This window comes from Miniopterus natalensis, chromosome 9, assembly GCF_054644295.1.
Source record: "Miniopterus natalensis isolate mMinNat1 chromosome 9, mMinNat1.hap1, whole genome shotgun sequence".
Lineage (NCBI taxonomy): Eukaryota > Metazoa > Chordata > Mammalia > Chiroptera > Miniopteridae > Miniopterus > Miniopterus natalensis.
The window spans coordinates 32192437-32217605 of NC_142089.1; the positions used below are offsets into that span (position 1 = coordinate 32192437).

The following is a 25169-nucleotide window of genomic DNA, read 5'->3' on the forward strand; positions in this document are numbered from 1 at the left end:
TCCTGTGCATGGTGGGGTGCTGTCTGGAGGCGCCCAGGCCGGGAGCCTGCCTCCGCACTAGTGTAGGTCCTGCAGCTCGGGTAGAGCATCTTCCTGATGCACCCAGGTTGTGGGTTTGATCCTCTGTCAGGGCACATGCAAGAAGCAACCAGTGAATGCATAAATAAGTGGAACAACACATCAATTTCTCTCTCTTCCTTTCTCTTTCTAAAATTAATTTAAAAAAATAAAAATAAAAATTCAATGGAAAAAATATCCCTGGGTGAGGATTAACTGAAACAAACAAAACCAAACTCCAGTGGGTGCTCTGTGATGAACACTGGGCCCTGTGGAATTTAATTTGTGGACACCTCCCACAATGCAGAACAGCTGGGCGGAGTATTTGTTGTAGATTTCTCACTAGTGTCCTGGTTAATGGATCAGTAAGGCCTGGTCAGCTGGTCTCTTATTTGTTCTGGTAACATCAAGCCCTCCTCTGGGCCGGGCACCTATATACAGCCTCCTGTTTAATCCTCACACCACCCTTGTGAAGTAAATGTCGGTTCCATATTCAAGAAAAATGTTGAGTGCTATTGTGTTAGGCATTGTTCTGGGCCCTAAAGATGAGAAAGGGAGTGTAAGGAATATGTCCAAGGTCACACAGCTGGTGCTGTAGGTCAGCTCCCCTAGGAAACACCGAGATGGAGGTTGGCAGGTGAGTGGGGGGAGCCTTGGTCAGCACCTGGGGAGACGGACAGTGGCAGCCCTGGGTGGAGAGACGGCTCAGTGGGTTTGCACCCGAGGCCTTGGCCATATCTGGTTCTGTGGGTCTCTGGAGGAGAGTTGTCCCTCCGGAGGCAAGGTGCTGAGGCTTTCTGCAAACAGCATTGGCCTGTCGCCAGCCAGGCCCCCCCCCCCCAGCTGGGGAGGCCTGGGGTAGGGTGGCTTTGTTGGGCCAAGTGCAGTTCTCAGAGGGACCACTGAGAGCAGTTGGCTGTGGACACTTCCTGCTGCTGGAGGATCTCTGAAGAGAGATGGAGCATGCGTTGCATCCACCACAGCTAGTAAATGGCAGAAAAGAATCTGTGCCTGTGTGTGACTGTGGCTTGCATTCCTTCCACTGTATAACTCCTTTTCAGCTTGGCAGGGACGGGTGGGGTGGCAGAAGGGATTACTAGGAAAAGGACAGATTGCACTGGTGGCGGTGTGTGAAGGGGCCACTGGGAAAAGGCAGCATGGTGCAAAAGGGGGGGGTGGGGGAGGTCACAGGGTTCTGCTGAGTCGGGGAGGTTGGGGTAAGGTTGGAGTGGCCAACTCACAAGAGGCCTTGAATGCCAAGCACCCCAAGCTTCCCATGGCAGGTGATCTGGAGCCTGGGGAGCTCACAGCCCTGGTGCCCATTTTTCATTTTAAAGATAATCATTACAGCGCTCACTTCAGCAGCACGTACACTAACAGTGGAATGACACAAAGAATATTAGCATGGCCCCTGCGCAAGGATGACTTTCAAATTCATGAAGTGTTTCATATTTCTAAAAGTAAAAAAAAAAAATTATTATTGCATATATATAAATGGTGAAATCTTAAAGAACAGAAGTATACTATAAAAGTGAAGTCGCCCCACCCGAGGCAATCCTTAGTTCTAGTCCCTCAGGGTAACTTCTGCAGCTTAGAGTTTTCTGACGTGGTGCCGTTAAGTGTGCGTGTGTAACAACATGCACATCACTAGGGTCATCCTGTTTGTACGCTGCACCTCCCTCTCTCACCTAATGCCTTGGGAGCAGGATCTTGCCACGTCAGCACATGTGAGCTACCTTGTTCTTCTGAGCAGCTGCATTAATACCTATCGATGGACAGTCAGTTATTCTCAGTTGTTACTATTGCAAATAATGCTGCAGTGAGCATCCTTGCTCATGTATCTTAGCATACTTTTGCCAGCATAGCCATCAGATAAATTCCTAGCAAAATTGCTGAGTCAAAGGGATTTAAAAAACACACTGGTGGTTGTGGAGGACGAGTTGGCAGGGTGACTGTACGGACCAGCTGGAGGCCGTTGCAGTGATTCTTGGTTGAGTGATGGTGATGGCCTGAAGCCAGGCTGAGCAGGCTGGAGCCCCGTGCAGGCGGCGGAAGAATGGGGAGTGACAGCGAAGTGAGCCTGAGTGTCGAGCCTGTGGGACAGAGGCTGCGGAGAAGCAGGCAGTCAGCAGATGAGGTGACCTTGCAGCTTGAGGACCGCCCCCATCCAGCCCCCAAGTGAGGACAGCCCTAATGGCTGGTCTCGGTGTGTCCTCTTTGGAACTCGGAGGTCAGCTGTGGAGCCTGGCGCGCACTGCACTCTCACCTCAGGCCCCTTGCAGCTGATCGGCAAGGTGAGGCCAGCAGGACTGGTAGTTTTTCGCCTCCCTACACAGGTGAGGAAACTGAGGCTTAGAGACCACGTGGTGTAGCGGGAAGAGCAGCCCCCTCCACAGAAAGGGGTCCACCTACCTCACCCTCACCACCTTCTTACATCCTTTCCCCTTAAACACAGGAAGGGAAGAAATTCATGACGATGTTTAAGGCCGTTTGACATTCGAGCCTGAGAACTGACCACCTACCTAGTCAGTGAGTCTGGGGGAGGAGTGGAGGGAGAGGTCACACCATCGGTGTAAAAACCCACCTGCAGGGACTTGGACTTCTAAGCAACAGACTTTTGGAACCAACATTTTGACACTGCCATTGCGAACATATGTGAACATACTCTCATTGGGTCCGATTTGTGTCTTGTTGATCATTAAAAGTTTCCTCAGTTCACTTCCAGTGGCGGCAAGGGACTGGGGAAGCCATTTCCAAGAGCCTCCTAGATTCCAGCTTCCCTCTCACACGCTCGGTTTCCTCATCTGCAAAATGGGATCAAGCTCCTCCCTTTCAGTTTTCCCCACTTTTAGATGAATAAGCTGCACTTGGCCAGGAGATTTCAAGGAGCTGGGTCTGGAGCTTTTCAGAAGCCCCATGAAAAGGCGGCTTTGAATCTCTGTCATCCCCGAAGGCTGGCTCAGGCTGGACCTGGGGTAGGTGCTTGCCGGAGGCTTTGAGACTGAGACTCTGTCCCTCAGCGGCAAGCCCAAGGCTGACGAAGGAGCAGGCCAGGGTCCCCTCAGGTTTTATGGCAGGAGAAAGTCCCTTAAAGCGTGCCTGTGACCCGAGTGCCTCAGACAGTCTTCCCTTTGGCATGAACACACAAATCACCATGACACGTGGGTCCACCTGCTTGGCTGCTAGATCAGCCTGTTACAGGGACACTCTCTCCAGGCATGTCTGGGAGCCTCCAGAGATATGTACTTGTTACAAAGTGAGCCTGGTGCCCAACCCTCACCTCAAAATAAGCTCTCAGGCACTTGGTTCATTCATCCCACAGGTGTCCATGAGCATCTTGTACGTGGCAGGCATTCCGCAAGGACCTGGGTACAGAGCAATGAACAAACTAAGGTCCCTGCTCTCCCCGCAGCTGGGGAAGATGCAATGGCTGGAATGGGGAGGGACTGGTGTGTTTGCAGGACAGCGAGGCAGTCAGGGAAGCCCTGCTGGAGCACAGGCTCCCTCATCAGGACACGTGTCCCTCAGCCCTCACGCTGTGCCTGTAACCACCACCCCTCCCTTTTCTGCAAAGGAAGGAATTCAAGTCATAGCTCAGTGGAGTCCATGGGGACCTCTTTCAGAGGTGGCAAAAAGCTGGGGGAGACTTAGAGGTCAGAATGAGTTGGCTCTAATCCCAACTCTGTCCCTGAGAAGGGACTTACCTTTCCCTCTGCCCCCTGGGGTCCCAGGAACCAACACCACCCCTTCCCCAGCCGTGAGGAACTTACTCCCAGTTCAGCCTCTTTCCTTCTTTGTCATCCTGCAGCTGAAACTCAGGGGTCCCAGCCCTGTCCTCTGGGGCCGCAGACCTCATGCGTCCTCTCAGCCAGGAGACTGACCTGTAGAGATTTGAGGCTAGAAATTAAATGCCTCAAAGCCAAATAGCCCACTGTCTGCCTCCCACTGAACTTCTATCCCACTTCTCAGTTCACTACCTGCTTCAGGCCCTGTCGCAGAGCAGGGCCCAGGGACCCAAATATTCAACTTAGCCGAGCACAGCAGGGTCCAGCCCATCCTGTTCTGGACACTCTGCTTTGGTTATTGCTACCTGAGATCCTCGGTCTAGCCCATGCCAGACACCCCAGGCCACATCTCCTCACACCCAAAGTATGCATCCAGGGCATGGGCTTGCTGCCCAGGGCAAGAGTCCAGCCTGTCAAGTGCAGTATGGCCTCTTTCAGTTTTTTGTCACCCCCCCACACACACACACACACACACGCACGATGGGTCTTCTCATCACCTACTGGGCCATGGTGAAACTCGGTGTCAGGAAGGGGAGGGCTGAGCCCTGAGGTTCCCCACTATAGACCTTCTCTAGGGGCAGTCCAACAATTCAGCCCACTTTATAACCACCTACTGTGTGCTCTGGGAGTCATAGATTCAGAATGAGAGAGACACGGACCCTGCCCTCAGGGAGCTCCCAGTTGACTCGTGGTCACAGGTACAGCAGCCAGTCCCCTTTGGATCGCAGAAGCAGGCAGCCGTAAAGGCTCCTTCTTTGCTCACACCTGAGCACCTGTGACAGCATGCACTGGGGAGGGGTGCAGGGCTGACTACTCAGCACACATCAAGCCCCTCCATGACTACTCACTGGGCATGTGCTGGGTGGCTCTGGGGACAAAGGACACTCAAACATGGTCCCTGGCTTTGAGGAGCTCCCAGCCTGATGGGGGAGGCAGAGGCTGAGCCAATATAGCATAGGAGCTGTGGGGGCAGAGAAAGCCTCTAACTCAGCCTAGAAGACTTCCTGAAAGAGGGGCCATCGAGCTGGATTCTAAAGGGCAAGCGGGAAAGGCACCCAAGAGAGAAGCAAGGACAATGGCCCCTGGTGGGCAACATTCATAAGCTGTTCCACGTGGACAGAGCATGAAGTGCCGAGGGGCGAGAGAGAGCAGGCAGGGTCTGAATGAAGTGTGGACTGTGTCCCCGGGCCTGGTGGGCCTGCCGTCTTATACTCTCAGAAGCACTTGGCACTCTGCTCCCTGCAGTCTCCTTCACTTGGTCTCCGGGGCACCCTGCTCTCTTACTCATTTCTCTGCCTCCTTTACTGTTTCTATTTTCCAGCTCTCTCATCGCTGAGAGTCCTTGGGCCCTTGTCCATTTGCCCTCCAGATGATCTCAGCCAGGCTTGTGGCTTTAAAGACCTTCCAAATGCCAATTCCCAAAGTGTCTCCATCCCAGACTACTTGCCTGACGCCTTCACCTGGATACCTTCTGCCCAAGCATCTCAAATCTAATTTGCCAAATGGAGTGTCACCTCAACCTGCCCGTCCTGCAGCCTGCCCCCCACAGTGAGGGGCATCTCCATCCTTCCATGTACGTGTTTAAGATTTTTTTTTAAAAGGGAGAGGGAAAGAGAGAAACTGGATGCAAGAGCAAAGCATCACCTGGCAGCCTCCTGCATGCCCCCCACCAAGGTGCACGGGACGGCGCCCAACCAGCTGAGCCATACCAGCCAGACCTTCCATGTTTTCCATTCACTACCATAGCTCTAGTGCCAGGACAGTCCCTGGCACATAATAGGTGCTCAATGAATACATGAATGGACGGATGGAAGAGTGACGATGCTCAGAGTTAGATCTCTGTGGTGGTGGAAGGGCTGAGATGGAGGCAGGAAACCAAGGAGGTGGCTGACGTCCAGGTAACAGATGCCAAGCACTGGGCCTCCATAGGCACTTGGGAACAGGTTTTTGCACCAGCGCTGGATAAAATGGACCCTCTAACATTCAGCACCCCCCACCCTGGCCTGATCTTCTGTATTCAGTACCCCTAGTGACAATGTCCAACGAGTCCGGGGCAGAGCAGAGGTAGGGCACATCCAACTATCACCCCTTCTCCTCTCCTGCCCAGCCCAGGGGAGCCCGAGTTCCACTCAATTCAGGGCAGAACCCTCACAAAAGCCCAGGCTATGCTCCAGGCTCAGGCCCCCGGGACCTGTGGAATCTGCATGGGGCAGCAGAGGCCAGGAGCAGGGTCCCTAAGGGTCACCAGGGCATCAGGCTAGCTGAGCTGACTGGAGTCCTGCTCTGGCTCTGCACCTTGGCAGCTACCCTGCCCCCCGTGCTGGCATCAGCTGGTTTGCCTCAAGGTTCTCCTTTTCGGGCTCCAGGGAGGGGTGCCCAGCCGGCAGGGAGAAGCTGTGAGTCTCCAGCCACGCCAGCTTTTTCTGACTCCGGCCCAGCCCTCCCCCAAGACCCACAGGCTGGCTGCCCCCGAGAAGTGGACTTCTGTGGACAGTGGTGACTCCAGCAGAAAAGCAGCTGCTGAGCTTGGGCCTGTGGCCTAGCTCCTCCACGCCTGCCCCCGTCAAGGATGGGCCAAGGCTCCTCTGTGAGAGAACAGGAGGGACATTCCCTTTCTCCCACCTCTCACCCGGGGACCCTTCTCCTGGCTGCAGGGCCTGGTCTGGCCTAGAAGGGCAGTGAAAACATTTGGGGGAACAGGAGCCAGTCTTCTCCTAAGATCTGCCCCTGGTGAGAAGACCAACGCTGAACAGCCCTCAGCAGGGCCATGAATGTTGCAGAGGCAGGGGTGAGGCACGCAGCAGGCTCTCTTCACAGGCTGTCCTCTCCCCCAGGGCCTGGGCTCCCTCCCGGCTCAGCACCCGCACCACTGCTCCTGTCCCAAGTCCTGCCCTGGAGACAGAGGCACCAGCAAGGGTGACAAGGGATGTTTGCCTGTCACCTCTACTGTCTCCCCTGCCCAGCACTGGGCTGGCACGTGACACAAATGCCTCATCACAGCTGTGAGTGCAGCTCAGCCACAGCCCGAGTCTCCCCATATTTCACAATGAGGTTTTCCCAAAACTCAAAGGTGTCTGTGCTGAGGAAGAGCCTCGAAAACCTTGCTCCAAGACGAGGGCAGGTGCAAAATGGGTCAGTCTTCTAGACCCTCTCAACTACTGCCCATCATGCCCACTTGGACTCTCCCCAAATGAGTTAATACCACCAACAGCTAACCCTGCTGCTTGCTTTGTGCGAGGCCCTTCTGAACACCGCAGATGGATGCTGACTCACCCTCACAACCACCCCATGAGGGAAGTAGCCCATTATCCCATTTTACAGATGAGGAAACTGAGCAGAGGTGGGAACTAACTTGCCCATGGCCACACAGCAGTGGCCAAGGCAGGATCTGAAACTGGCATTCGCTGTCTGGTGGCTCAGATCTTGTAAGGGTGACTGAGCCACACTTTGCTCAGATACCTTTCCCCCCACACCCCCTCCTGCGACAGGCTTGGAACAAGGTCCCCAAGGCTCCAGGAAATAAACTTCTACTTTCTAAATTCAAATCAGCATCCACTGCAGCTCAGGCCCTCGCCCACCCCCCCTTTCAGTATTTCTTGCCGAGGTGATGTCTGGGCCGGGGTCCCCACATCTTCCCAGCCCACCGAGCCATCTTCCAGATGCTGCTTATACCCATTTCCTAAAATTCACATTAAAGTGCACTACTCTGAAAATCCTTCAAGAGCTCCCGCTTGCCTTGGAGGTTAAAAAAACACACCAACCTCCAGGTGGCCCAGCACCCCAGGATCAGTGAAGCGAATTTCACCAAAGTGAGGAGGCAGGCGAGGCAGCAGCCACAGGGCCACCCTCGCTGACACTGACTCTTGATGGAAAATGCGAGCTACCAAGAACCAGTCTCTACTTCCAGGAAAACCCATCCTGGCCAGCTAAAACGTGTCTGCAAGACAGGAAACCGAAACTGGCTTTCAGAATGCCCCGAATATCTGAAGCGAGACGGCTGTTCTCCCTCCCAGCCTGTTCCCAAAGGCTGCTGCCTCTCTCCACAGAAAATGCAGCATTACCATGCCCGGGAAGAGAAGGCGGCCGCCTTGAAAACAAAAGCAAAAACTGTGCCCAGCCCGTCGCCTTGCATTTTGTAATCAGTGTAATAAACTCCCACCCACATTCGCCCCAAACATGTCAGGAAGGGCTGCGGAAAAAAGATGTCCCTTTAATAAAACGTTATCAACATATATCGTACACAAACTACAATGTATCATAATTACTTTTTTTTTCCTCTCTTAATTCAGAACCAGACTACAAGGTAAGAAAAAACACAGAAACAGCTACAATGTTCCCAATAATCCGCACAAGGTCTTTTTTCAGGCAGATGATATCTCACATAATATGATATACATGGATCAGAAGGGGGGAGAAACAAAGACCAGCTACGGGGAGGGGGAGGAGGGAGTAAATGTACAAAGAATTCGGGTGTCTCCAGGGCAAGACACAGAGGTTTCCATGGGGGTGCTGAGGTGAGGGAGGCCGAGTCACCCCTCCTGGGAGGGGACAGGCTCCACTGTCGAGTGTGTCGGTTTTTGAAAATAAAAACAGGACTGGAAACAGCATGTCTGTATGGTGGCTGGTGTCCCCCCACCCCCCACAGCTATTCCAAAGTCTTTCCATCCAGTTCCAAGCATATGCTGAGCAGTTCTGGTCAATATCCCAGTCTTTGTAAAAGGAGGAAGGGTCAACAGAAAAAAAACAAAAGCAAGCCCCAAACTCCAGCCCTACGCTGCCAGCAACACGAGGACCATGCGAGGGCCAAGGGGCCGAGGGCGCAGCGGTCAGTTTCCACGTCCCCGGTCACAGCCACCGTGGAAGGGGCCACCACCACCCAGCTGGCAGATTCTCGCTGGGAAGCCTGGGGCGGGGGCCGGGCCGCAGGGGGTGGGTCCAGGAGGAAGCAGTCCCGGGAACACAGTGCCAGCCGCCGGGTTGAGGGTTGTGGCGAGTCTCCGCCCTGGGGGGTCTTGAAAGCCTCCAGGTGGCCTGGCCCTGGCCCATAAGGGGGTGGGGCAAATTCTGGGGTCCAAGTTGTGCAGCTGCTATTGCCACCTTGGCCAGGAGAAACTAAACAAAAAAACCAAAAAAAAAAGCCCCAGGTCCCGCCCCTCCCTTGCCCATCCACATGCCAAAAACCCCCAAGGGGAAAGGGGTGACTTCCTTTTTCTTTCCAAAGAAGGTCTTTTGAAAGAAACCACTGATTGTAAACTGCCCAGTTTATTATTATTATTATTATTTTTAGGTGGCTACAAAGACAGTGTGCGATCTCACACCTAGACTAGCTTTCCTGGTGGAAGGGCTGGGTAGAGGCAGCAGGGCTTGGTGCCACGTGGGGTTTTTTTGTATTTTTCCTTTTTTTTTTTTTTTTTTAAGAAGAAAGCAAAGAGGTTGGTTGGGGTGAAATGGGGGGTGGGGGCTTGCTAGAAGCTTCCTTTTTAAAAAATTTCCCCCCAACCCTCCTCCCCCTGAAAACAAATAAAAAATCCCAACGGTAAAACCCCAAACAAAAAAACAACAAAAAAAGTGTCATGTACATAAAAGATCCTTTGGGAAAGGGCAAGGGGTGGGATTTTTCTGGTCATTGACTTGAAATATATTTTTATTTTTAGTTTTGTCCTTCATGTTTTATGGAATAAAAAGTTCGGCCTTTTTATTGCATGAAACTAAAATTGGGAAAGGTGGGGGAGTGGAGAGGAGGGTGGGGGTGGAGGGGAGCGGGGAGACGCCCCTCCTCCAGCTCCTGGGTAATGACACCTCACTTCTTCTTGCATAATTTCTGGCACCTTCCCGTCGGCAGTGCCGGCTCTCAGCGTCTCGGAGGAGAGGAGGGGGCATCACACGCTCATCGTCATGCTTGGAGAATACTGGGGAGAGAACCAGAGGAGGGGGCTCGTGAGGGCCAGGCAGTGGGAGACTTGTGAGGGTCTGACTGCACAGAGGTGGACGGGGCCCGTCTAGGGGCCTGGCTTGGTTGAGACTAGGTGGGCAGGGGGCCGGCAGGGCCAGGAGGCACATCTCAGCCCCAACCTGTGCCCCTCAGGAACTCTGGAGGCAGACTCACCCCCCCTTCCCTCTATAAATCAACCCTCTTTCCAGCTGAAGAGGCAGGTGCCCTTCCCCACACCCTCCACCCCACCCCGGCAGCGGCTTTCCTGCAGTTGGCACAGGACTGCAGAGGACTGGGGAATGGTGAACCGGGGTGCCCTGGGGTGGGAGCCAGTTTGGGGGTCTCAAGAGCTGCTGAACCATGAGGCTCTTCCTTCAAATAAGACTAAAGACAGAAGCCCAACATGGAAAAGATGGCCAGTGCCTCCGCAGTGAGACCCCAGGAAATCACTGTTTGCATGAACCTTCCTCCCCAGGATGGATGGAAATGCACCCCCAGGATAATGACCCAGGGGCCAGAGCCCAGGCCTCCCAGTCCCAGCCCAAGGCTTTTCCAGCCAAATCAGCTTCATCAGTGCCCGAGGCATTGTGCCTGCACACAGATCCTCCAGGAGGATCTGCCAGTGGCCGGACTCAGGTGGCAGTGGTCAGACTCAGGTGGCAATGGTCAGACTCAGGTGGCAGTGGGCAGGGCATGTGGCAAGGAAGCCAAGAGGCCCACAGGGAGGCTGCTGGGATACGAGCCCAGTGGGCAGGTCTTGGTCAGCAGGCTCTGAAATTTGTTCAATAGTCCCCAGGCCTCAGGGGACCAGATGATGGTCCCAGATGCAATGAGGGTGCAGGAGGCACACTTACATTGTCGTTCTGGAAGGAGTGGAGGAAGTTCCCTCCTAGCTCGCCATCGTCCCGAGGGGTGCCGGGAGGATTGCTAATGCCACTTATGTTGTTAGGAGAATTCTGCAGGGAGAGGAGAGGAGGTGAGCCCCAGGCCCCCACAACCTGCCAGCCACACTGGGAGAATATCCCAGGGGTGCGGCAGGGAGTGTCCAGGGAGGAGACATCAAACACACACTCACTTTTGGAAGTCCATCTATGTCACCTGACCCTGAAAAGAAAAAAAAAAAAAAAAGAATCCTGTTCAGTTTCTTGCCCACTTTTCTGCAGAGAGGCCTCCAAACCCTTCCACCTGAATCCCACAGTTTCTGTGCAGAGAACTTCCCATCCTGGCAGTTCTTTCCCTGTCTCTTCCCGTGGGCCCGGCCAAGGCCAGGGCTATGGACAGGCCTAGCTGCGCCAGCAGCGGAGGCAGAGACAAGGCTGCGGGGCAGGGCCGGGCGGGGCAGCAGGCTCACCTAACGATCCGTTCATGTGGTGGGGCTCCATGCCGCCCATGCCGCCCATCGGGCCGTCCGAGCCTGGACCCATGGGGAACTGAGGAAGAAGCACAGGGCACGCGGCTGAGTGGCCCAGCTGCACCAGGGTCCCGACCTCAGGGAGCCTCCACTCTGGGGGGCTCCTCTCTCTCACACTCAAAGCAGAACAATGGACATTTAGGTTGTTTCTACTCTTGGCTATTATGAATAATGCTTATGAACATTTGTGTACAATTACTGTGGGGACGCGTGTCTTCCTTTCTCAGGGGTAGATACCTAGGAGTGGCCTTGCAGGGTCACAAGGTGACTGTTTAACCCTTCGGAGAACCGCAGGACTGTTTGCCGAAGCAGCTGCGCCACCTGCGTGGTGATGGGTTCCAATTTCTTCCCATCCTTGCCAACACTGGTCATTATTTGTCTTTTCAATCATAGTTATCCTATGAAGTAGTATCTCGTTGTTTCCATTTGCATTAAATAATGCTGAGCATCATTTTCACTGTTTATTTGTTCTTTGGAGAAATGTCTATTCAGACCCTTGGCCCATTTTTTTATTGGATTTTTGTTATTATTGAGTTTTAAGAGTTCTTTACATATTTTAGACTTAAGTCCCTTATCAGATACATGATTTGCAAATATTTTTTCCCACTCTGTGGATGACAGTGTCCTGTGAAACACAGAAGTCTTAACTGTGATGAAGTCCAGTGCAGCTCCTGCTTTCTTTTGTCACCTGTGCTTTTGGTGTTTTAGCCAAGACCCTTTGCTTAACCCTGGTCACAAGACTTACTCCTGTGCTTTCTTCTGTTTTATAGTGTCAGCTCTGCCATTCAGGTCCAGGGTCTGCCTTAACTTTGGGTGCTGGTGTAAGGAAGCAGTCCAACCTCACTCAGTCAGGTCCACCAGAGAAGCCAGCTCTGTCTCAGGTGTTCATCGTTTCTAAACACTCCACAGCACACTGGGTGTCATCAGCAAGCCGACCTGTCCTTCCAGGGAAACAGTTTTAAAGCAGAAAGGTAGTCTGAACTTGTGAGATCCAAGTTGGATTCCAATTAAGTTACAGTTTTAATAAGAAACTTTAATGAGAAAGTCCTGTTTAATGTGGCTACCCTTACTGATGACATTTTTTGTTCTCAAGCAGTCACATTTCCAAAAATGAATCATTCCTTTGGCCGTTTGAGGTTCTGTTGTAGCCCCAGCCCCTGCCCCTCCCACCCACAACCCTGAACACAGGTGCGGCGGGTCGGCTCATCTTGGCTCCTCGTGGCTTCTTTAAAGACCCTCAAACAGTTCTGGAGACACGCACATGCATTTCTATTTCAGTGCAAGGCCCTTCTCCATTCTCATCTCAATGCATATCCAAATCAGAGGACATCGCAGCCGGCCAACAACTTAACATCTTTCCTATGGCCAGCAGCAGCGATGGCCACCCTGTGGGCGTGTCTGAGGCTCCCGGTTTCTACAAAGTCGAACATCTCATTAAGTGTATCTGCATGTTTTGAGGAAACTGACAAGTGACAAAACACTTTCATTGTGAAAGCCTGACATCACAGGTAAGTGCATCACACCCCTTTGTAGCAGCGTGGGGGGCAAGGTGGATGGGACATTTAGCAGGTAAGATGTTTACAGACTGAATGAAAGTTGCCAATTTAACGGTGTACCGTCTGCCAAATATGCAGACAAATGAGCCAAGTCTAAGTCCGTATGTGGACAAGAGAACACAATCTCTGATTTACGTTTTCTTCACAGAAATTGAGATGACGATTTAAAGCTATAGTTTCAAGTCAAAGTTCCCAAGATCTGGGGATGGACCTGTTTTTGTTGCCAGGATTTGATGCACCACTTGACCCACTGTAGGAAGCTCGCCTGACTGCTGGTAAGATGACAGAACCAACTCCACACTGTAAAGGACCAACACGTCTGTCACCAAATCCCCCTCTATTCACCCAGAGGACTGAGCTGCAGCCTCGCAGCAGGAGCTGTAACCTTCTCAGCTCGGCGAGCATGGTGATGGGTTCCTTCGGGGGGTACGTCCAAGGGAACACAGCCGCCGCTATTTTCGACTGAGCTGTGGTGTCTCTCTGGAGGATGACAGAAACCTTTTGACGGATTTAGAATAGAAGTCTGATTCAGTCTCCAACGCGCTTCACGCCCTCTGCCGTCACCTCCCCTCCTCTTCTGTGCAGCATACAGTGCAGTCCCTTCCGACTTGGTCATTTACCCCCAATCCAGCGGTGTGTCCTCCCCGTCATTAAAATAGTACAGTCGTTTGGTCCTCTTCCCAGTGCTGGTGCTGTCATCCTTCTCATTTTCATCATCTGAACTCTTGGAAAACGTGGTCACAACACTCACAGCACGAAAAATAGAACCTGTGCCATCTCAACGGCATGACAGTTAACCTGAGGCAAAGCCAAAGGCAGGTGCCACCAAGTGCTTCGACGGCAGCGCCCTTGAGTTGCATCCCTGGGGGCCACAGGTCACGACCCACGGAGTCCATGGTCAGGAGAAATATGGCAACAGCGACTGTGGGAGGGGGGTAATCAACGCCATTTCCACGGGATGCTGAACACCACACCAGTCCGTCTTCGGGCCACTGTGCAGATCTTACACTTTCCCACCCAACTTCCTGCATCCACTGCCATAAACCAGGACTTCCTGTCCTGGGATGCGGTCTCCTGGGACATGGGGCTTTTAAAGTTAAAACCCAGATGGCTGGTTACCCTGCAAGAAGCAGGGAGTGATGAGGCAGGGCTGGTGGGAGGAGCTGGGTGTGCAGAAGAGGGGAGGGTGAGGGGTGGTGGGGTGTCAGGTGTAATGTGTGGTTCCCCTCCCCTCAGTCACATGACCCTGGTTACAGCCCCTCTTGGCACCTGAGGAGCTGGGCCAAAGACCCTCACCACGGAGGCTACCAGTAGCTTAAACAGCCCCAGTGACCAGCATGGGACCACTCATGTCAGGATTTAGCAAATGGGTGGTTTAGGTGTCTCATTAAGAATGGAACCAACAAAACCAAACAGAGCACCCCGAAAAGCCACAGACAATTTGGGGGCCCAAAGCCCACCCTCTAGCTCTGCAGTCTGCAGACTGCTGATGTGGTCACAGGTAGCCTCCTTTCCAAACCCTGGGCTCCCAAGGGCAAGGCTCGTTGGGTTCACCTTCCAGGCTGACATGGGAGGGTTGCCTGGAGGTGATGGACCTGCACTGTCCTCAGGGAGCTCCCAGCTGGGAGAAGGAGACAGGCTACAGCTGCAAGGTCAAGTCCCGCATGACACAGGGCAGAGGAATAGGGAGTGGGTGATCAGAAAAGGTAAGAGTTTGAGCTGTGACATCACTGGAGGTTGGAACTTTGAAAGGCCAAGGAGGGAGGGAGTGGCTCCTTGATGAGGGAATGGCCTGAAGAGAGGCCAAGAGGCTTCGAGGTGCAGGAGTCACAGGGCTCCCAAAGGAGCCTAAGGCACAGGGCAGGAAGGTCCCCAAATGGTCCACTCGCTGTGGCCCGCACTCTTAGCTCTGTGACCAAGGAAACAGACCCAAGAGGGTGAGGTGCTGCCCTGAGTGGCACAGCCAGCCGAGCAGGGGCCGGCCCAAACCCCACCTGCAGCCCGGTGCTCTCCAGGACCGACACCCCACACAGGGCAGCAGGGGTCCCCCCCAGCGGGGTCCAGTGCCCCGCTCTGACCAGAGGATCGGGACTCACTTCATCCCCTTCGCTGCCACCACCTGGCAGCCATGAGATGGAAACTGAGGTGCCCAAGAGTTAATCACTTTTCTGACGGTTTATTTTATTCATCTTTGGAAACAAATGGCTGAAATCAATTAAACGTGCTTTCCCCTCAGCTGATGAAGTTAATTATGATTTGTTATGGTATCTGATATGTAAATTATTAGAAAGCAGACTTACGTTGGACCGGCTGCCTCCAGGCGGCACCGGATTAATCATTGTGTAGATGTTGTCACTGGAATTTGTTGAATCTGTAGAATAGTGGAAACCCGCAAGTCGGGGTGATTAATTCATTTCTTAATTAAAACAAACTCATGGCACTTGAACTCATTCTTTTGTATTTTATCACCTAAAATTTCTTTTAAGTACCGCCATTTTCTGGCTAATTTGTATTTAATGAAGATTCACAAAGTTTTTAATCACAGAAAATTCAACTGTGAAAACCACTCGACCCCGAAACGAAGAATTTCAGGGTGTCTGGACAGCAGTGCGGACAAGGCAAAGGGGGATTTACCGGCTCCAGTTCTTGTCTCCCCACCCCACACCAAATCTGGTCACTGGCTGGGACTATGTAGGGGCAGCCAGATCGCCACCTGTGCTCTCCCCAACCCTGCCCAGCAGTTTTAATCAAGCCAGGGAAAGAGAAATGACACAAATTACCCCGGGGCCACCCTGCCAGGCTGATGGGGCAGGAGGGAGAGGCAAGGATGGGGCTGGAGACACATTAACATATGGAGTGGTTTAATGTGACCCAGTCTGAATGTAGGTCATGCAGCTCATAAAAATGCAGCAGCAGAAAGGAGCCAGAGCGGGAGCCGGAATATCACGGTTGCCGCCAGCTCCACCCCTGCAGCTGAGCAGCTTCCCTGCTATGGGGAGCCGGGGAGGGGGTGGGAGAGAGGGACCCCTCCACCTCCCCAATTAGCCAGAAACGTGTCCTTAGGAAATCAGCTAACATGTTTATATCAGGAGCAGGCCCAGTATTTCTCAGGCAGAAATCCACCCACCTCTCACTTTTTATTTTTGGGGTGGGTAAGGCCTACGTGTTGGATTCCTTCTAGCCAGTGGTATGCTATTCTTAGCGGGGAGAGAAACACAATCGTGATGCTGTGTGTGTGCGTACATGCCCTCCTTTGGTTAAAGAAAAAGGGAGAAGGGATCTCTTACACAGAGGACCAGAAGCCAAGAGGCACCAGGCGTAGAGTCCTGGTCCCAGGCTGCCAGATCCAAAAGTCCCTTCTTGGTCACCTGGAGAAATGCACAACCCAGGCAGGGTTCTCTCTGACCAGCGGGAGCCAAGGACAGTGAGACCCCTTGTTCCCAGACCTTGCTTTGCCCATCCTTTAACCAGAAACGAGAAGTGACCTAGCTGAGGCCACACGGTGGTTTTGTGGCACCAGAGGCCTCATGCCCCCAAATCTCTGACGCCAAGATGATCAGTGGAGGACATGCTGCTCAGGAGGAACGGCTGGCAAGCTCTGGCTCTGCACCTGTGCCCCTCCAGGACCCCCAAAGGCACCCCTCCCCAAGCCCTCTTACCTGCAGGACTAGGCATGATGGGTGTTCCTGGGGGGCCACCACCGCCAGGAGGTCCCTGGAGATAAGATTAAAAACTGACATCAGAAACCCACATGGGGAGAGGCCACCGAGCTCCAGCATGACAGCAGCAAGTTCTTACCTGGGGCCTCGCCAGCACTCAGCTCTTGCTCAACCTCACTCTCAGCAGAGCCCACAGGTTTGACCTTAGGGGACTGGACTTGGATCCCCATTTTCTTTCTTTAAACTGAGGTGGCTGTGTGTGTCTGTGTGTACACGTGTGTGCTCATACACATGCCAATCAGTGAAACCAGAGGCCTGCAGTAGAAGCTAGTCAGCCCCACACATGGGGATCCCAATTCCAGGTCTTGTCTGGAAACCTCTGGACCACCAGAAGGTACAAATACCTGAACACTGACAGTAAGTTCTAGCACGGGTGGAACCTGTGCTCAGAATGTGTTTCGAAAGGGAAAGAGACAGGGACCCCTGGGTAGTTAGTTCTCTTGTATATTCAGTCACAAGTGACTAGACATGCAACAGCCCAAAGCCCCACACTTACCACGTAGGTACCGGGCGATGAGGAGGAGTATGGAATCTAGAAATAAGAGGTGGGGGAACCACCTGTCAGTCACTTCCTCCAACAGGCAGCACTTTTTGGCATCTAAACCCACTTAGGGACACGAACCCACTCCTGATGGGACAGGCTGTGGGACCCACTGAGCCAACTGGTTAGTTTCCCTAGGAAGGCTGGGGTGTGAGCAAAGTCCAGCTCCTACACTGAACTGATCCCTGGAGCCTTGCAGGGAGCCCTCGGGGCCTCCAGTTGCAGAGGGCAGGACAGCAGGAACATTGCCCCACCCCTCTGTGCTTCTCCCCTGGACTGTGTGTGTGACCCCTTTCCCACCCCTTCCTCTGAGTGCAGAAAGCTGGCCCTACAGGAGACTCTATGCGAACAGCACTCTCTGAGCCCAGCTCTCAGCTTACACCTCAGTTTCTGCAAAGCAGTGGGCTGGGCTGCACAGGGACGGAGCTCAAGAAGGCCCCAGCATGTTACTCCCAAGGCTCCGCCTACAGGTGGGCTTCTCTTGGAGGCATCAGGTAGAGGCCGCTACATCTCCCCTCCATGTTGACACCACCAATCTGGGGACAGGAACCACCCCACACCTCAGAGCCCCCTCCCTGGCAAGTACACCCACCCAACCTGATACTCACTGAGTTAGCACTGTTAGGATTGGGCCAGGGTCTGCCAGCTCCCGGGCCCCTGACAGAGGGAGAGAGAGATGGAGACAATGAAAAAGGAGCCATCAATTCCAAGGGGGTGGCGCCAGCAGGGGCAGAGCAAGACGGCTGAAGTGACTAACAGGAAGTCCTTCCTACCAGCCCAGGGCCTTAGAGACCATCTGGTTCTGGGGTTGTAATGAGCAGTTCCATGGGTAGAAATCTACAAACTCCTATAAATTATATGAAGAACTTGTGAAGTATATAAAGTTTCTTCTATGTGTGCACTTGCCCAAGGATCTACCACCGCAAAGGGGTTAAGAAACACAAAATCACTAGAACAGTCGTGCAGGGGTTCAAATCTGGACCCTTCCATTGTATGCTGTGTGAGCCTGGGCAAGAGGCTTCACCTCTCTGTGCCTCAGTTACCTCGTCCGTAAATGGGAGATAATAATAACCGCCTAAGGGGTGTGATGAAGATTAGGTGAGCGAAGCTGTGTAACACGCCGACAACCGTGCTGGGCAAGTAACCATGTGGGGTGAGGTCCCATCACCAGCACTGTCAGCATCCTCACTGTACTGACAAGGACACTGAGGTCCAGAGAGGTGCCAGCAATGACTCGAATCTCAGAGTTCCAGAGGGCGACAGAGGGTGGGAAAGCCACGGGCTCTGAGCCGCTGGTGGGTCGTTTTTGCCTTACATGTTAATCCCGGGCATGGCGGGGCCGAGGGAGTTGGGTGGTGGTCTCATGCCGCTGCCGTAATTCTGCAACGATAACCAAGGGTCAGTCTATGAGAAGGAGAAGGGGAACCGGAGAGAGAAGGAGGGAGGGAAACAAACAGACAGAATATAAGCGAGAGGGTTAGTCTGTGAAAAGAATCTGATGAGAAAAAATAACACATTTGTTTAAAAAGGTGGAGGGAGGGTGGGAGTCAAGTGATGGGACCACAATGACAAGCCAGCACAGAGGGACAGTCACAGCTTTAAATGCAGCTTCAGGGGCTTCAAGGGGGTTCCCTCAAAAGCACATGGACGTCAAGCAAGCAGCTCACATCTCTGGGCTCCTGGCGATGGGCACCTTCCCCTCAGGTCTCAGTGGGTAAAGGGGAACAGACTCAGCAACAGATCTGACTAGTGAATGCCAGCACCTTAGACACTCTGAGGGAGAAACTGCTGGTAGGCTTGGGGCAGGGGCCGGGGCTGAATGTGGAAGGGGAAGAAATACTCCTGAAAGGCCTGACCTGTCGCTGTCCCCAAGGCATGGAATGTACAGACACCCCACCTTGCCCAGACCTGGGTTGTGCCCCCACCCCCAGATCAAGTTGCCTAATCCAGGTGTCAGCATGTGGGGCCCTCAACAAGCACAATGCCTGGCACAGGAGGACATTTCTATCCTCAGAAGGAATCACTGTTCTGTTTGAGAGAAGAGTTCAGACAGAATTTGGGAACTCCCTGGAGTCCCAGCCTAGCTCAGTCTAACTCACTGAGGCAAGTGGGATGGGTCACAAGAGTGCCTGACCAGGCACCAGGCCTTTCACCCAGTTCATCTCCTGTCACAAACACACCCAACTCCCTTTTCCAATGCTATTTTCTTGGCAAGAATGAATGCCTTGCCTTCCCTTCTCCATTTGGCGGGCTCCTACGCATCCCCTAATACCCAGCTCAGACAGCACCTCCTCTGTGAAGCCTTCCATGCCCCACCCCCTGGGGCTAACTGCTCCATCCTACTCCCATAATGCCTTGTAACTTCCCTCCTCCCCTGCTCACCACACTGGGTTATGATCACAGCCACATGTCCATCGCTCCCATGGATTCTAAGTGCCTTTTGAAGATGGGAACTGTGTCTTAATGACCTTCATGGCCCCCTTCACTCCCTGCACCAGGTGGCACAGACTAGGTGCTGAACTGACCAGCGAAGGAGTAAAGAAGTGAATGAGTGAAAAGTAAAATGAGTCTGGCTGTAGCTTAAGCTCTGTCCTCGTAGGAGAATCTGAAAGAAGCAGTTTGGTAGAACTGATGGCAAAGGAACAGCCAGAATTAGCTGTTCTTTACTGAGTATATCGCATGCCTTATATTCAGTCTCTGGTTTGGTCCTTATAACAATGCCACGAGGCTGGAATTATCCCTGTGCTACGTGCTTTTTATCACATACATTTAATCACCACAACAACCCCATCACTATCCCCACTTTAAAGATTAAAAACTGAGGCACAGAAGCAGAGTGACAGTGCCTCACGCGCTATGCTAGCAGCAGAGCTGGGACTGGGCTGCCTTGTCCACAGGCTGGGAATAAAGAATGGCCAACTCTACAGGGCCCCGTGAGGACCAAATGAAATGATGGCTCTGAAGTGCCCTGTCAGACCTCAGAGGTGGGCACTGATTTGGGATGTCGGCAACAGAACAAATGCCAAAGCCCTTAATGCTGCCTTAAGCATCACAGAACCTCAGCTCTTAAAGGACCCTTTCTAAGCCCCACGTGCAGCTACAAAATCCCCTCTACAAATTTCAGCCTCACTTGTACTCCTCCAGAACAGGACGCTGATCCCCTCCCAGGCAGTCCCACTCCTCCAGAGACAGAGAGGGAGCACCCAGCTGCTGCATCCTGCTGCCCCTCCCACCCAGGAGAGGGGCCTGCACCTTGGGCAAAGGGGGGAGGCTGGCCTGGGGCAGGCAGAAGGCCAACACACTGCTGCACACAGTGAGAGGAGATGGCAAGTACAGTGCTCACTCCTGAAAGACACCTGAACGTGCAGTGTGCAGCCCCCCTCAGGGAGGCTCAGGCACCACCTGCTGTTCTGATCCTGTCCCGCCTTCAGGAGCCTCCCAATTAGCCAGCATGGCTGCCTCCCTGGAGGGACTGTGCCCACCAGGTCCTCCCTCCTTCAGAAGCACAGACCCTGGAGGGCCACTCACACTTCCCCTTTTTTACAGATGACAAGCTGAAGGACCAACGAGGCCAGAGACTAGCCCAAGGCCACACAGTAAGAGTCACAGGGAAAGTAAGGCTAAAAGTCAGGTTTTCAAATCACAAACACCAGCCTTTTCACAGAGGGCAGGTGGGCTAGGAACGATGGTTTCGAAGACTCAGGTGACAGGGACCTCCCTTCTAGTGCCCGCCTCCCTGGCCAAGGCACTGGGCTGCCAGGTGTGACCACTAGCCAGACACCACCCCCTCCTCTGCTGTCAGCACTGCTCCACAGGAACAGGAGTGGCTGGAGACATGAAGGAGTTCAGTGCAGCCAGAGTATTGGCCACATCCAGGGGGGTCTGTCTCCCCACACCCCTTGCCCTGGTCTCTATGTGGGCAGCCCAGACCCTGGGCAGAGGGACAGATCCACAGTCAGGAACAATGACGGGCCCTCCTGATGGGGATCCTGCATCAGGTCCCACCCTCTTGGTCTCAGCTCTGTGCTCTGTGCAGGGTCCACACTAACTTGGCACGTCACCTCACAGTCAGCAGGGGCTGGGGCCTGCTATACTTCCCTGAACACCTTGTCAGGGGGATTCTTTCTCAGTGCTGCCTGTGGCCTGCTCAGCAATATCTTTACCTTACAGTAGGGGAAGAGCCTTCTAGTCTTTAGGATGGATCTGTCAGAGGACTTCTGGCTGGCAGGGCAGCTTCCCAGGTTGCAGGGCCTGTCTTCCACCCTCTGCAATCACATGGGAGCAAGGCCATCCCACACTGGGAGGCCTCCCAGGAAAGTCCCTTGAGTGGCCTCCTTCCTCCTCACCCAGCCCCTGGGTACTCTGACCAGGGTCCGATCTTCCATCTTTCTGGAGTCTCTGCTCAGAGGCACTGAGCTTGGGCCATGCTGATCAACAGAGACATGCTATTCTTCCCACAGACTGCTTGTAAGCGGCACAGACTATGGATTATCCTTCCCCCAAACTTTCTCAAATGGAGTCAGGCTGGAATGGTGATCAGATGCTAGGCTGTGCTGCCTCCACCCTAATCTGAACCAAAAACTGTGTGGGGCCAGCAGTTCTTGGGGTTGGCATCCATGGGGTCTGTGGGCCATAGCACCTCTGACGGGCCGTGTGTCCTCTCCACCTGAACCTGGCTGGAAGCCCCTGCCGTTTCAGCCTCATTCTAATAGGATTCACTGCGAAAAAGTTCCCAAAAGGTTCCCACCTGACACGACCCACATGCATAATTCTTCACAGAGAGGAAACAATTAAGTGGAACTATTACCTCCTTTTTGGCACTGGCCATTTCACAAAACCAGAATAAAATTGGTCAGAGGGGCTGAGGGCAGAGCAGTGCCTGGTCTGCTGGTTCCTCTGTGATATTCAGGCTAAAATGCAACATAGGCTCCAAAGTGCAATGTCGCTCCATGTGGGTCTGAAATCTGTGAAGTGGCCCCAGGACACCCTGTACCTGTTATTCTTTGTGGGGTGGTCACTGCTATTAGCAACCTCGTTCCCCACTTGGTTTCCCACCTTTGTGTCTGATCTCAGTACAGCATTGTGCGTACAGTGGCACATACTGAAGGCTGCCTGAGGGACTGGCCCCCTTCCAGACAGCCTGAGCCCAGGGCCTAGGGAGGGAATGGGATCCATGGGATACCTTCAACAGCTGTTTCACCTGACCCCACAGGAGCCCCATGAGGTCATAGCCTGGCCACCCATTTTGCAGAAGAGGGAGTGAGGCCCAACCAGGCCAGGCTGTGGCCAGAACTGTGTTTCCCAGCACCAAGTTCTCAGCTCTTCTCCTGTCCACTGGGAGTGACCAGGGCAGCACCCTCAGGGACAAGAGAAAGGGCCAGCAGGCATGCAGACAATCTGTCCTCTCCCTACCCTCAGCCCTGGGGTCCAACCCCCTAGGGTCTGCAGTGCCCAGTCCCTGCCTGGCTGACCACAGACCCTGTGATCTAGCCTACACCCCAACCTTGCCCAGGCCCAAGTCCCAAACAACACCAGGCCTTTCTGCCCTCTATGAGGAGCTGCTGCAGAAATTCTGAGTTGTTGAGGGAAGTTTGGCTCTGGAATTTAATACTGCACTCTCCCTACCCAGAGGGGTACAGAAGACACAGCAAAAGCACTTAAGGGTCTTCATGTTGATAAAATAAAGAAAAATACAGGAGAGATGTTTCCAGAGACAGTGAAGTTGGTGGGGGTGGGAAGAGCCAGCTGGCCTTACCCCTAGGCTAGCATCTCCCTCCCCTCAGAGCATTCCACCCTGCATGCTTCCTGGTGAGGCCAGGAGAACAACACTGGGCCCCAGGAGGCCCTTTCAGCAAGACCTCAGCCTTCAGTACCCTCACAGAGTGTGCCAGACTGCTAGTCAGGGACGCCGACATGAGATATCTGCTAAGCCAGGAGAAGTCCTAGACTTCCAGAACCCTCTGCTCTCAGCCGGTCTGATAACATCTATTCTCAGCTTCTAGAACCTCAACATACTAATGGCCTTTGCCAGAAAAAATAAAAATGAAACTATAAAAAGTCACCAAACCCAAGCAACTAGGATTCTGAACACTGGTTTTAAGGCCCCAAGTTGGAAAACAAATTGCTCGCTAAGGGGCTACCCTGTGCCAAGGTCATGCCAAGAACTTGATCCTCCCCTTTTAGCAGCCCTACAAGGCAGATGCTGGGCTCCTTCCCATTTTACAGATGCAGCTGCTAAGCCTGGGCAGTGGAATGGGAATAAAGTTTTCCTGCCCCAGACTCCATCCTCTTCACCTCCTCAGAATGTTCTGGACGTCCAAGACCACTGCTGATTTCTACACAAAAAGTCTCTCTCATGTGTGGTGGAGGCTGAGGGAGACTCAGGGGGATTCACTCTGCTGCCGACTCTACCCCTTCCACGGGTTCCTCGGCTGGGCTGCTTGGCAGAGGTCAGCCCCAGATGGCCACTTGGCAGGTAGGGGCCACTCTGGTGGCTTAAGAGGAGGCTGGCAAAAGCATGAGCTCTGGGAGATATAAGGAAAGAAAAATAACAGGAACATGGAGCTGCAAGTGGAGTGGGCTTGCCTCTTTTAGAATTACAGGGCAGAAGACAAGGTCCTCCCTAAAATTTTTCAACACCACAGACGTAGCACCACTGAGAAGAAAGCAAGGGCTGGACGTGTTGCAAGCACCATGCGGGATGGAGTGGAGGGCGGAGGGGTGCCCAGATGCCTCTTCCTACAAAAGGGAGGGGTGTGTGTGTGGGGCGGGGGGTGCTCCAACCCCAGGGAATTGGACACCTCTGGAGGGGCCCAGAGAATCCAAACATCTACAAGAGGGTAGGAGGGACAAGCAGGCTCCTGGGCAGGGCAGAAAGGAAGGAAAGGATCTCCCTGGAACAAAACCCTTCTATCTCACTATATGAAACTCCCCTCGCCTTATCCAGGCTGCTAGCTTCTCTCAGGTAGTCAGATCCAGAGAATTCCCAAGGAGGGAGAACAGAGCAGCCTCTCTGTCATAGCGCCTACAGGTCACAGAGCCACATTCAAACACAAAGTCAACCATGAGAAGGCACTAGAACAGGAATGGTCTGCCAGACCCCTGCCCAATGACTGTGGGACCCTGTACCTATGACAGGGTGAGGAGCTGGGTCACAGGGAGCGAATGCTGTGTTGCAACTGTAAAGAGGTAGACAGGGTGCTTGAAATAATTTCTTCCCTAAATGGTCCTTTTTTTGCAATGGAGCCCTCTGGTGAAAATAAATCTTAGTACCCCAGTTTATGAAACAGGCAAAGCTGTGGGTTGAAGTGAGTTGGGCCCTGGCCAGCCTGGCTCCCCTCTCCTGGAGCGGCACTGCAGAGGACCATGAATATAGACTCGCTCCCTGTTGGAAAGGTGGTGAAACAGAAGCCTGCTGGGGCCCACAGAGGGCAAAGTGATTTGTCCATGGTGAACTGCAAACAGCTAGGACAGCCACTCATTTGTCCCACCTTTGGATCATGACAAACCATGACCCCTGAGCCAGCTCAAATCTACCCACCCAGGATGGGAGGAGGCTTTGGGACCCACACTACTGCCTGGGTGCCAGCCCCTCTGCTTCCAAATCCCTCAAACCACATGCTAGCATATCCTTCCCCTGGAAGGGTCTGCAAACTAGGAGGCTTCCTGAGGGTCCCTCAACTCTGCTGAGAGGGCTGTTCCTGGCTATGCATGGGGCCAGCCCAGCCCTGGGCAGAGAGAGTAGCTGGGGACCTGGTTACGCCCTCTGCTCTCCCCCCTGCAAGCTGAGCGATGTGGAAAAACAGACTGTGGAAAGAGGAGAGAAGGCGGGGACACACAGATGGTCAGGGAAATGGACGGACACACAGGTGATTACCTGTGGGCCAGGACCCATGGGTCCCATGCCTCGGGGAGGGTTCATTCTCTGCATTGATCCTCCCATGTTGGGGTGCCCTGCATGAGAGAGTAGGTGAGCTGTGAGTGGCAGAGGCGGAGAGTAGAGGGAGAAGGAGCCCCTCCCGACTCCCCACGCCCGGGCAGCCCACCCAGCCCTCTCTACCTTGTTGTCGTGTGGGATCCATGGAATTGGGCAGCAGTGGCTGTGTCCCAGGAACTCCTCCTGGAGGCTGAAAGAGATGTGAGACACGAGCTGAGTGCTTGCTCCCCAA

General features: G+C 53.5%; 1 protein-coding gene and 1 non-coding gene across 5 annotated transcripts in view; one reads left to right on the plus strand and one right to left on the minus strand.

The window, feature by feature from the left end:
* Positions 1-1406: 1406 nt before the first annotated feature.
* Positions 1407-1513, plus strand: LOC148092435 (U6 spliceosomal RNA). Its single transcript, XR_015715129.1, has one exon. It is a non-coding gene; the product is annotated as a U6 spliceosomal RNA (small nuclear RNA).
* A 6519-nt stretch (positions 1514-8032) lies between these two features.
* The window catches only part of SSBP3 (single stranded DNA binding protein 3), a 152849-nt gene continuing 135712 nt past the window's right edge, over positions 8033-25169 (minus strand). For 2 of the 4 annotated variants that reach the window (XM_087820455.1, XM_087820453.1), the window contains 11 exons: positions 25061-25127; positions 24878-24954; positions 18317-18381; positions 17610-17658; positions 16957-16992; positions 16401-16455; positions 15042-15112; positions 11126-11204; positions 10850-10878; positions 10629-10730; positions 8033-9751 (listed from right to left, as the gene is read on the minus strand). In XM_087820455.1, the coding sequence (XP_087676581.1) occupies positions 9722-9751; positions 10629-10730; positions 10850-10878; positions 11126-11204; positions 15042-15112; positions 16401-16455; positions 16957-16992; positions 17610-17658; positions 18317-18381; positions 24878-24954; positions 25061-25127 (660 nt within the window). In that variant the 3' untranslated portion in view covers positions 8033-9721. Of the gene's footprint in view, positions 9752-10628; positions 10731-10849; positions 10879-11125; positions 11205-15041; positions 15113-16400; positions 16456-16956; positions 16993-17609; positions 17659-18316; positions 18382-24877; positions 24976-25060; positions 25128-25169 lie in introns of all 4 variants that reach the window. The other 2 variants (XM_087820454.1, XM_087820452.1) reach the window with 1 other exon arrangement.